The sequence below is a fragment of the Micromys minutus genome (assembly GCF_963924665.1).
Source record: "Micromys minutus genome assembly, chromosome: 5".
NCBI lineage: Eukaryota > Metazoa > Chordata > Mammalia > Rodentia > Muridae > Micromys > Micromys minutus.
The window spans coordinates 49,188,567-49,201,812 of NC_137974.1; the positions used below are offsets into that span (position 1 = coordinate 49,188,567).

Genomic DNA, 13,246 nt, shown 5'->3' on the forward strand with positions numbered 1-13,246 from the left:
ATGCTGTTGTGTACACAAGTAATAAAATCACTTTGAGTAAATTCAAAAAAAAAGAAAGAAAAGAAAAATCTCAACGAGCCAAGAAACACTTAAAGATATGTTCAAAGTCCTCAGTGATCAGGAAAAAGCAAATCAAAACAACCCTGAGATTCTACCTCACACCAGTCAGAATGACTAAGATCAAAAACTCAAGTGACAGCAGATGCTGGCGAGAATGTGGAAACAGAGGAATATTCCTTTATTGTTGGTGAGATTGTAAACTGATACAACTCGAAATCAATCTGGAGGGTCCTCAGAAAATTGGAAGACCCAGCTATATCACTCTTGAGCATATAATGCTTCACCATACACAAGGACACATGCTCCACTATGTTCATAGCAGCCATATTTGTAATAACCAGAAGCTGGAAAAAACCCAGATGTCTCTCAACTAAAGAATGGATACAGATCTGTTCATTTACACAATGGAATGGAATATCATTCAGCTATTAAGAAGGAAAACATCATGAATTTTTCAGGCAATTGGATCAAAGTAGAAAATATCCTCCTGGGCTGGAGAGATGGCTCAGTGCTTAAGAGCTACTTAAGACTACTCTTCCAGAGGTCCTGAGTTCAATTCCCAGCAACCACATGGTGGCTCACAACCACCTAAAATGTTATCTGATGTCATCTTCTGGTGTGTCTACATAAAATAAATAAATAAATATTTAAAAAAAAAAAAAAAAGAAAATATCCTCTTGAGTGAGGTAACCCAGATCCAAAAGCACATGCATGGTATGTACTTACTAATAAGTGGATATTAGCCAAAAAGTACAGAATACCTAAGATACAACAAACGGACTGCAAAAAGTTTAACTGCAGAAAGGACAAAATGAGGATACTTCAATCCCACTTAGAAGGGGGAAAGAAAATAATCACAAAAGACAGAGAGAGGATATAGGTGGGAGAACAATTATTTTTTTAATTTAAAAAATTTACATATATATATACATATACATACATACATACGTACATTTTTTTTAATTAGGAAGGAAAGAGAATTGTTTTCTCAGCCAAGCTGAGTTACATGGTCCCTCCCCAAGCCACATAGATTCTGAACTAGGAAAAATTTCGTGCTAAATTGGCACACATAATTCTGGGGTTCATGTGTTAAAATTAAAACACAGTTGCACATCCAAGCTGGGTGGAAAGGTAGGGATTCAGCAAGGCTTCCTCATATGCGTCTAAGCTACAAAGCTTAAGCCACTGATGCTGAGAGCACCTGGTGGGGTAAGTCCTGCTATAGGAGAGTGGCCTAAGGAGATGAAAAGAGAAAAATTAATGGAAACTTAAGAATTCACTGTTCTCAAGCAACTGATCCTTAGAATGTGGTTCTGTGGGGATTCTAAGATAGCTTAATGTGGCATTCATCCATAAATTAGCCTAAAAATAGGCTCATACAGAAAATAGAAGGGAATTTAACTAAAGTGAAATACATAAGAAAGGATGTTAATTCAAATTATATAAAGAGAAAGGGGATATAATTATATATTCACAGATATTAATCTCCTTAGAATGGAGGAATAAAGGAAAATTACATTGTTTTAAGGAGAGAAGGTAGAAATAATAGTAAATGTTTAAGTATACATGAAAGAATAAAGAAATCAGGCATTTGATCTCAAATGTAGGAAATAAGGCACAGAAATAGAGAGAAATCCTATCTCAGCCGATAATAATAATTGTTTAAAATTGTTTTAATTGTTTTGAGTTGTTTTAATTATCAAAATAAAGATATTTATAAGTTTGATGGTATTGATGATATTACTAATCTCTGGGAGAGAGATCGGAGTAGAACATGCCTAAAGAAAAAGAGGCTGATGAATTGAATCAACTTCCGGTTGCCAGACCAAGGACATGCTATTTTGGGAGAGAGGCTCTGTATTTGTGTTAACAGAAAAGGAGAAAGGGCTTTGAACTCCTTTCAAAGCAATATGGATCAGACATGATTAGAAAAGACCCCTCGAAGACCTTGGCTACAGACAGGATAGAAAATTTCAAGAAGACCAAATACAACAGGTAACGTGAACTGCTGACCCTCCACAGGGGAACAACCCTAAAACTGGCCCAGACATAAAAATTTCTGGAGCAGCCTATTGCAGTAAATATTTAAAAGTGGTTAACATTTTTCCTGCTCTAGTGCCAACTCCCATGGGGCCATCTAGCACTATGTAGATCTCTAACTTGGCACTCCATGTCTCCTCTAAGAACTCAGGAAGGGTTCACTCCACCACCCCTGCTGCTTCTGTCCCTGGTGACCCACAGCCTCCCCAGCATGTTGATTTCACTCATTTTCCTCCACCACCTGGTACAAACATAACTTCACATTCATTAACTTATCAAACAGGTTTATATGTTAAATTCTCAATCCACAAATACAATAGGCTTACAACCAATGGACAAAGATATAAACTTCCCATCTATATGAGATAAATTAGACCCATAGAAACCCTTAGAAATAATCATAATAACCTTATCATAGCTAGAGATTCTCCAAGAGAAACATACATGTCGGATCCCATTTTTTTCCCTCCCTCAACCTCCGCCTCCTCTCTCTTCCACTCCTCCCGACTCTTTTTCCACCTACGTCACCACTGTCCAATCATGTATCGCCTTAACATAAACCTACTCCCAAAACTTCAGCTAACCATAGTCAATTAATTTTGTTGATCACAGAATTCTTAGAATTCATCATGCCATCCTTCAAATGGCATGTGTTAGAACTAGTTAGGGGTCAAACTAACCCATAAGAAATAAAGTTAGCTTTCATGTGCTCAAATAAGAAGCAAAGATTCATCCTTAACTGATCTGTGCACCTTAAACAATCCATACAGATATCTTTATAGAACTAAAACTTTGATTGTAAGATTCATATATTACAGAATGAAACACCAAGATGCAGCTCTGACAAGATTAACCCTCTGGGATACTGAGAAGACCTGCTGTTCCAGCTTCCTGTCTGATCCTGCCTCACCTGATGCTCTCTCCAGAGACTTGCTTCTAGAGTAGCTTCAGTGGTCGCTGCTGATTCACAATGATCATGGCTCATCCAGCCTTCTGGATCGTCGTTCCAGTCAAGACTTCAGTTAAACCCTAAACGTTTTAAGCATACAGAGAGTGGAGAGCAAATGATGACAACTAGCCTTCCTTTTAACAAAACCATTTTTCTTATTTCCTTTTGGGTCCCCAAAAATGAATGCTTTAACTCAATTCAGCAAGAAGAAGTTGTGGAGAGTCATCATCCTGATCCCTTGGGTTTGGGATGTCTGGTTATAAATTATAGATAAGTTGTCATTTTAAGGGATAATTTGGAAATGGTATAATTTTGAACAGGAACGAAACTAAATATCAAGCTTACACTTGAGGATTTCTATCTTTCCTTTCCTCTTATCTATTCTTTCTTTTTTTAAGTAAAGAGAAGGGGGTTGAAAAGAAAAAAAGGGGGATAACATAATATAAAAAATTAGATATATGGAGATGAATTATTAACTTTATTCTTAAAGCACTTTATAGCCATAATCTTACATTGGTAGAAGTCTTTATATTTTGATGCAGAATTGAAATTGTATTTTCTTACATTTGGTACAGAATTTATATATTGATACAGGTTTAAGATTTTTATTGGTATAAATATTTCTATATTGATACAAAATTGAAACTTAACATTGTTACTCTTAGATAGGCATTGTGCCTATGCAATTCATTTAATAATACAAGGCTTAAATCCAGTCCTTTTAATAGCTGCTATTACAAACTGTTTATGATAATTAAGTAATGAAAGTATAGTCATGATCAGATAGTAAATTCATGGTAATATTAGATTCTAATTTAATTACAATAAAGTGTTTTCAAAATAACTCAAATAGTAAATAGTTAAGAGTAATCAATGTTTAACATCTTAGTTATACTATATATAGATGGTCTCCAAAAGCATCAGAGGTCCACAGAATATGGCATTCATAATTAATAGATCTTTTGACCAGAAGACATGCCTACTCCGGACAGAACCCCCATCACAGTTCAAAGAAGATTTTGAGCATCATTACATACAGGTGAAGTTGCTCTTGTTGTGAAAAATACCCACTAAGCAAGAAATGCCCTGATTTTATCTGCAGACAGAATACTGTCCAGAAAGGGCAAATGGATGCAGGATAGTGGACTGCCATGCTCTGCAAAGACAGGATAAGCTAGTCCCTTCATAATTTCTGCTTTACTTAAGGCCTGTCAGATTGTTCTCGGCCAGAAGGCTGAAGACAGATGCTCCAATATTATAAGGAATATTGGTGACTATTCAGATATTCAGATATCTCTACAAATTGTATACATTTTGGAAACTATGTCTTTGTGCTTCCTACATTTCAGGTAATATTTAACTCCTCAGATCTCTGACAGGGTTGAAGACTAATTATAGTTTTATAATTGAACTTAAGTTGTATAACATTAAGGAAAATGTTCAAGATTTGAAAGAATGGTTTTCAGATGGTAATAAAAGTTGAAATTGAACATGAGTGAGGTGCAGAATTGTGAACTCTTTAAGTTAGGATAATTGTGTTCAATGTATATCTGAGAGAAAAGAGCCTTTTTAATTGGACTAAAAGGGAAAAATGTAGCTGCTTGTATTCTAATGCTAATTGAGTCCTCCAAAAGAGTTTGCATGAGAGGATCTGCATGTAGCTTCTGATGACCTGTCCCCAGTTAATTCTGATTAGTAAATAAAGATGCTAGCCACCAATAACTGGGGAGGAGAGACAGATGTAGGTTTTATGATTCATGGACTAGGGGCTACAAGAAGGAGAAAAAGGGAAACACCATGCCAGAGGAGTGTGCAGGACAGAGAAGCAGCGCCGCCATGTAAGAGGGCCAAGAGGACAAGGCCCAGAGGGTCTGAGCAGCCAAGATGAAACATAAAAATTAGTTGATAGTAACTCAGAATTACTAGTGGGAAGTAGATTCTAACAGTATGAATATTAAGCAGTTGTCTAGCTATTGTACTGCCTAAGGCATATTAAAATACAAAGGCTGTGTGTGTGTGTGTTTCATTCAGAAATAGAAACTATTGATGCAGGTAGTAATACCACACCAGGATTTATGAAATATTATTACTACAGGCTGATTGTATAATTATACACTTATTGGAAATAATGGCAACTTCTTACAAATTAAAACGGATAGGGTTTTACTGCTATGAACAGAAACCATGACCAAGGCACATCTTATAAGGAATACATTTAATTGGGGCTGGCTTACAGGTTCAGAGGTTCAGTCCATTATCATCAAGACAAGAGCATGGTAGTGTCTAGGCAGGCATGGTGTAGGAGCTGAGAGTTCTACATCTTGTTCCAAAGGCAAACAGGAGAAGACTGGCTTCCAGGGACCTAGGATGAGGGTCTTAAAGCCCACACCTACAATGACATACTTCCTTCAACAAGACCAAACCTACACCAACAAGGTCACACCTCCTAATAGTGCCACTCCCTAGTCCAAGCATATTTAAACCATCACAAATATAAAGCATATTGCTGGTATGCTACACAATCCCACAGGACAAGCAGTTATAGAGAGAGCCAATTTTTTTTACAACTTTATTTTTAAAAAACAGAGATACATGTATAGGTTTTTAAAAGCATATTGGCTTAAAACTATATGAATATATTTTTGTCAGTACTTTATTTTTTTAAGGTTTGATAGTATGCATTGAAATCTTACTAGTTACAAGAGCCAACTGTATCTTAAAAGAGATGCTTATTAAACAATAAGGAAGAGTAAAAGAGAAGGGGTATGGCTTCCTCACAGTACTTTATCCTCTAGTTTAAAGACTTTTTTTTTTTTAATGGGCAAGGAAAGCCTCACTGATGCAGAACATTTTGGGACCCCTCCTTGAAAATTTACAGTCACAATCCTTATGAGAGATGTTATGAAATCAGGTCAATAAAATGGCCCAGATCCAGTAATTCACTGGAGCCAAGGCTCTGTTCCTGTTATTCCTCAGGGTACTAAAAAGCCTTTGTAGATACCTGGAAGGCTTACTCTACCCATGGAAGATGAATTCCAAAGTGTCTTCAGAGACTATACCTAAACAAAAGGAAGAGAACAGGGCAATGGAGTTGTAGAGCCATGAAGACAAGTATAATTCTAATGAGTCAAGGGATATAAACTCACAGAGCTAAACAAGACATATAAAAGATAATTTAAACAATTGAATAACAACATTAAACAGTGATTCAAAGTAAACTTACTCCTATTTGCAACACCTGAGATGGACATGAAAATACATTCCAAGAAGAATTCTGTGTTTTGAAAACACTTAGGTCATGAGAGCTTCTATATGCTTGACCCAGGGTGTGGTACTATTAGGAGGTGTGGCCTTGTTGGAGTAGGTGTGTCACTGTGGGTGTAGGCTTAAGAACCTCATCCTAGCTGCCTGGAAGTCAGTCTTCCACTAGCAGCCTCCAGATGAAGATGTAGACCTCTCAACTCCTCCTGCACCATGCCTGCCTGGATGCAGCCATGTTCCCACCTTGATGATAATGGACTGAACCTCTGAACCTGTAAGCCAGCCCCAATTAAACATTGTCCTTTTATAAGACTTGCCTTGGTCATGGTTTTGTTCACAGCAGTAAAACCCTAACTTTAGTTAGGGTTCTCTTGGAGTGTTCTCACAAGGACTCAGAATTCACATGACTTGATTCCTAGACTATCTTAAAGCACTGCATATGAATTTATTTTATTTTAAAAAGTAACATAGACATGAAGAAAGCCCTTTTTAATAAATGAGTCACATACACACGCACGCACACACATCTACACCATTAGCAAACCCGGTGCCTAAGAAAGAAAGGTTAATAAGAAATTTTTGCCCAGGATTAACAGATACATCTTGGGGCTGGAGAGATGGCTCAGTGGTTAAGAGCACTGACTGCTCTTCCAGAGGTCCTGAGTTCAATTCCCAACAACCACCTGGTAGCTCACAAACATCTGTAATGGGATCCAATGCCCTCTTCCGGTGTGTCTGAAGACAGCTACAGTGTACTCATATACATAACATAAATAAGTCTTAAAGAAAAAAGATACATCTCAGCCATCTGATGAGAATCAAAATTTGGGTACACAACAACAGCAGTATTACTGAATCCAACCCTGAGCCCCCAAATGTTATTATAATGGAGATGAAGATGCCCAGTTACTCCTTCTGTCACCTGCAGGTGACAGTCCATGTCTATCACTGTGAATGGACTCTGCACACTCTTTCACATGGTCAATGTTTACAGTTCTCTGAATGGGAACCAAGAGAAATGAAAGGCTTAACTTAGGTAGAGATGAGTCCAGATTATGTCAAAGAAAGTTCCATAATATGATATATTTTCCTTAGGACTCATTAATTTCATTGTACATACATAGGTATTTTGCCTGCATGAATATCTCTTGTGAGGATGTTGGAACTTCTGGAAATGGAGTTACAAACGAGTTCTACCTTTCCATGTGAGAGTAGGAAATTGAACTGGGTCCCCGGAAAGAATACCCAGGTTCTTAATCTCTGAGTCATCTTCCCCAACCCCTTTTGTTGGTTTTCTGTTTTGTTTGCTTTGTATATTATTGCTTTGTGTTGTTTTGAGACAGGAACTCTCTATGTAGCTATAAGCATGCTGGAACTCACTATGTGGACCAGGCTAGCCTCAGATTCAAAGAGATCCACTAGCCTCTCTCACAAGTGCTAGGATTACATGTGTACATCATTCCATCCAGCTGAAATATATTTTCAAAATGAACTATCTATAAACCAGAGAACAAAATAATAATGAACTATCTATAAACAAAAGAACAAAATGACAATATAAAATTTAAACAGGAACACTGAAAGTTTTAAATGGTACTGTTGCTTGAAATTTTGAGTTGTGATCCATGTTCCCATTATTTTTGGTTAATTTCTTTGAGTGGTTAACTTCATTTCTTTTAAACTTTTTAACTGTGTGTATTCCTCTGCAATGACATGCATGAACCAGTGACAATGTGGAGGAATGGATTTTGTAGCCTATGTGAGTACTAGACATCAAACTCAGCTGGTCAACAATATTTGTATTATGTACTGGTATGTGGGTGTACATACAAACCAAGTGTAGTATTCAGAGAAAATATGAATGAGCCACAAGGATGTCCAACAGAATGAACTCGATCTTAACCTTAAAAGAAACAATGTTTACTCCCTGAGACAATTCTCTGGAATTAACGTCTGTTTACTTCTGTTAAGGACAAAGCTTAAGCCTTAGAATAAACTAATACTCTAAAAAATTTTGACAAAGTAAATATTTTCATTCACAAATAGATTTTATTATTCAAATTGTTTGGTATTCCTGTATTTTGGAGTGACAATATGTCTAAAATTTGAAAGGAGACAATATTCTAAAGAAGGAATGGATCTACTAATCTTAATCAAACACCACTGAGAAAACTCAGATGGGAAAATCATGTAGTGTGTAGGGCTACACCTCATTTCTTAGATGGCTGGGGAATTTTTTTCAGTGTGAGTTCTTTCATGCTTGTTGAGACTACTGCTATATGCAAAGGCTTTACCACACTGATTACATTCATAGGGTTTCTCTCCAGTATGAATTCTTTCATGGATTTGAAGATATCTTTTACGTGCAAAGGCTTTATCACATTGATTACACTTATAGGGTTTCTCTCCAGTATGAATTCTTTCATGGATTTGAAGACTACTGTGACATGTAAAGGCTTTACCACATTGATTACATTTATAGGGTTTCTCTCCAGTATGTGTTCTTTCATGCTTTTGAAGATTACTGTTACATGCAAACGCTTTACCACACTGATTACATTTATAGGGTTTCTCCCCAGTATGAATTCTTTCATGCATTTGAAGATAACTATTACATGCAAACGCTTTACCACATTGATTACATTTATAGGGTTTCTCTCCAGTATGAATTCTTTCATGAATTTGAAGATAACTATTACATGCAAACGCTTTACCACATTGATTACATTTATAGGGTTTCTCTCCAGTATGAATTCTTTCATGGATTTGAAGATACCTCTTACATGCAAAGGTTTTACCACATTGATTACATTTATAGGGTTTCTCTCCAGTATGAATTCGTTCATGGATTTGCAGAGTACTGTGACATGTAAAGGCTCTACCACATTGACTACATTCATAGAGATTCTCTCCAGCATGAATTCTTTCATGTATTTGAAAATAACTGGGACATGCAAAGGCTTTACCCCATTGATGATAGTCATGCTTTGTGTCTCCAGTATTAGTTCTACCTACTTGATTACAGTTCTGATGTGTAATGAGTTTATCTTCTTGATTATGTTCACAGCATTTCATTTCCAAATGAGTTCTTTTGTGTAATTGTAAAGAGGATTTACCACTTTGGTTCCATTCATAGAGGTCCTCTTCACTATAGGGTGTCTTCTGTATTTGAAGATACCTGTGATGGGTCAAGCTTTTACTGCTTAGCTCACATTTATCACTTCCTTTTCCTATATGAGTTTGGTCATGACTCTGAAGAGAACTGGAAGAACTCAGAGTTTTACCACAGTGACTGCATTCATAACATTTTCCTATAGTGTGAGTCACACTACATGTGCAAAGTGAACCAGGACAGACAGAAGACTTTACACTTTCCTTGTACTCATAGGGCTTCTCTCCAATGACAATATTTTGATAGATTCCCACTGAAGCTGGAAAACCAAGTACTTGTAAACTTGTATCATATTCACCTCCTCTTTTCACAAAGGGGATGACTACATATCTTCTAATTGTTCTAGGAAAGAGATCTGTACACTGCTTCTTTCCATATCCAGAGGGACAGTTGATATACCTATTAAAGGAAGAATAACAAATAAAAGTATGGTGTTCACATTGCATTCACATAACTTTTTGTTCCTCATAGACATGTGGTTTAGGGATTCAAGTTTCTCCACTACCATGCCTTCTTGACTCACATATACTACCTCTCTCACTATACTAAGATACGTCCTGTAAGTGTATGAGTAACACCAGTTTTACTATGGAGGATTTGCTTAAAACAGGTCTTAGACATACATTAATCCCCTAGCCAATGTGTTTACATTTTCCAATACTTGAATGGTGTAAAACTAAGTGGATGCACTTGTTTTTAAAACAAAAAAAGACTCAGGAGCCAGATGCTGTGGTGAAACCCTGCTAGCTCAAGGCAGAGAAAACACCCAGCTGACCTTCCTGCTCTACCCGTGTCCCAGAAGGTAAAAAGCTCCTCCTGCTCCATACTATCTTAAATACCTTGAACTCAAAGAGCCTTTTCCTTTCCTGGGTTTTCTCCCTGTTCACTGGTCAATTGCTCTGCCTCTTGACCTATCATTCACTTTATTTAAGACTTGTTTACAGAAAGCTCTTGGGTTAAGAAGGTTTGTGCTCAAGCTTAACCATACCACAACAAACTGGTTTTTCCAGTTCACAATCTTGGCTTCAGAATGTGATCAAATCCTGCAACAAAGGACAGTACTACAACATGGTTCTCAAGTGGCTGTGATTACAACTGTGACATCTGTTCAGGCTTTATGTCCTTTCCTGCTTCTTAAAGGAATAATTTGTGAACACTGATCAGCTACCTAAACACTGAGGTATATGAATGGTGTTGTGAGAATTTAATAAAACTCACAAAGCTGTGCTTGGTTAAACTTTTCTTTTTTCATTAAAATTCCAGGATAACTTAAAATTCCTTCAGAAGAACATATCTATCAATTTACACACAAAAATTACCTTCCATGACTTTGAGAACTTTGACAATGATCTTCAATATTACATTCTTCCCACTTGTAGCCTAAAATACAGTAACAGAAACGTATATTACTGGAAATTATGCAAAATTAAATTGTTATTTTTATTGAACTTTAGAACAATGCCTGATTTGTTTTCTTCCTCTTTCACAAACAAAATCACAGAAGAGCACCCATCTCTTACAGAGGCTTAGAGATGCCTGTTAGAACTTTTTAACTTAAAAAGTGAAGGAAAAGTCACATTATTACCTATACAAGTAAGGTTCCAGTAGGTTTCCAGCATCACGTCTTTGTAGAGACTCTTCTGAGAAGGATCCAGCAAAGCCCACTCTTCCCGAGAGAAGTTCACATGCACATCCTCATAGGTCACAGCATCCTAAAGTATACCATGTATATGTATATGTATACAGGATATATATATATATATGAAATTGTGAAGCTGACTACATTTTAAATGTACATTTTAATGTATACATTATTAAATATCTATGTAATTCTATGTGTTTAACATATTAATTCTGTGTCAGAGATTTTCAAATGCAATCACCAATTCATTTTAGAAGGAAACAGTAAAGGAGAACCACACCTCTCATTTCTGTTCACACCGAGTAAGAGACTGCATTTCAGGAAAAATGCCTACTAACATGTAGAAAGAGATACAAACAGAGCAGCATAATTGAAAATACATCAGCAAAATTATATCAAAATTATTAACTTCTAAAACAAGGGGAATACATGGGCTAGTGTGGTGGCACTTGGAAGTGCCAGGGTTGGGGTGAATCTGAGGCCAGTGGGAAAAATTCCACCAAAACCTCCAAATACAAGGGCCCCTCCTTTCCAGAAAGAAAAAAAAAAAGCTATTTTAGTTCCAAGAACAGTTGAAAACAAAACAGTTGTCAAACAAAGCTACCTATGACTCCCAACCAACCCCCCTGGAAAGTCATGTCCTGAATGATTACACTGAGTCAGTCTGAAAGTTGCTTCACTCTATTAAAAGTACATAGTACCCTGCCTAGTTACCATTGTTCAAGCTCTGCCCCAATGTTTGCAAGGTATATAATCCCATTAGAATCTGCTCAGAGTCCTCTCCCCCTTAAAGTAGGATGGCCCCATCATGTTGGAACAATAAAATTCCTTTTGCTTTTGTGAGTCTCATTTCAGGAGGTCCAAGTAGAAGTCCAATTCAAGCCTCACAAACTCACCTTTAATCCCAGCCTCAGGTGGCAGAGGCAGGTAAATCTCTATGATTTCCAGGCCAACCTGGTCTACAGAGTGATCTTCAGGACAGCAAAGGTATATAAAATGACCCTGTCCCAAAGATACACACACACAAAATGATAGAAAGCACATAGGAGCTCATACAAAATTCCTCCAAAGAGTTAAATGACTTCAGTGAACATCAGGTTTCACATGGCTCACATCCATAAATACAGAAAAAAGACTCGGGCGCATATTTTAAAATTAAAAAAAAACAAAAAACAAAAAAACAAACATATGGATTGCCATAAACATGCACTTCAGTTTCTGGAGATCAGCATTAATGTCCTGCATGCCATTCTGGTGTGAAAAATTATAGCCTCCTCCAAAGTTTAAAAGTCAAGATTTGGGAAAAGCTCGGAATCATAACAAATGTTAAGACATGTAGAAAAACATAAGACAGAAATATAACACAAAAATATCAGATTCGAAAAATGGCTTCTCAACAGATAGCAATTGCTTCTATTTTACCTTCCATTATATAGGGAGAGAATCTGTAAGGAGGGTGAATAACATACCTTCCATAATTAAACAGTTTGCTGTTTGGTACAGCACCCTCACAACACATTTTCTCTATGTGCAAAGAAGAGCATGTGCATTTTCTTTAAGGGCCCTAGTCTCACTGATAATTTCTGAATCTGTTTCAGCACATGCCTGCCATCTGAATTTTTCTTTCCAAACCACACAGGTGACATCAATTCCTGTCCCTGTTGATTCTCTTTTTCTCTATGAACCTAGGAGTCAGGAATAATAACTGTGCCACAGACTAAATATTTTGTCTAGAGCTTTATCAGTCCATTATCTGTTCATTTTGCCTTGATTTCACAGGACAGAACAAGGAGAAAATATGTCAAAATATGATACAACCAACCTGTCTTAGTGATGGTTCTATGGCTGTGAAATGCAATATGACCAAGGAAACTCTTAGAATAGAATACTGTTGGGACTGATTACAGTGGCAGTACACTGTCATCTTGAAAGGAAGCATCATGGTGAGCAGGCATGGGGCTGAGTGTTACATTCTCATCCACAGGCAGACAAGCATAAAGAAACACCTGCCTGGCTCTGCTTTTGAAACCTTCAGGTCCACCTAGAGTGACACACCTCAGCAAATGAGGCAAGCCTCCCACAGGTCACACTCCTTATGCTTACACACTTCTACTAACTGAAG

General features: G+C 37.0%; 1 protein-coding gene across 1 annotated transcript in view; it reads right to left on the reverse strand.

Moving 5' to 3' along the window:
- Positions 1-8,395: 8,395 nt before the first annotated feature.
- The window catches only part of LOC308421118 (uncharacterized protein), a gene marked incomplete at its 5' end in the record, with an annotated part of 7,060 nt that continues 2,209 nt past the window's right edge, over positions 8,396-13,246 (reverse strand). Inside the window, 3 exons of the mRNA XM_080917426.1 lie at positions 8,396-9,881; positions 10,802-10,862; positions 11,068-11,194. Coding sequence (XP_080773552.1) covers positions 8,528-9,881; positions 10,802-10,862; positions 11,068-11,194 — 1,542 coding nt within the window. The 3' untranslated portion in view covers positions 8,396-8,527. The remainder of the gene's footprint in view (positions 9,882-10,801; positions 10,863-11,067; positions 11,195-13,246) is intronic.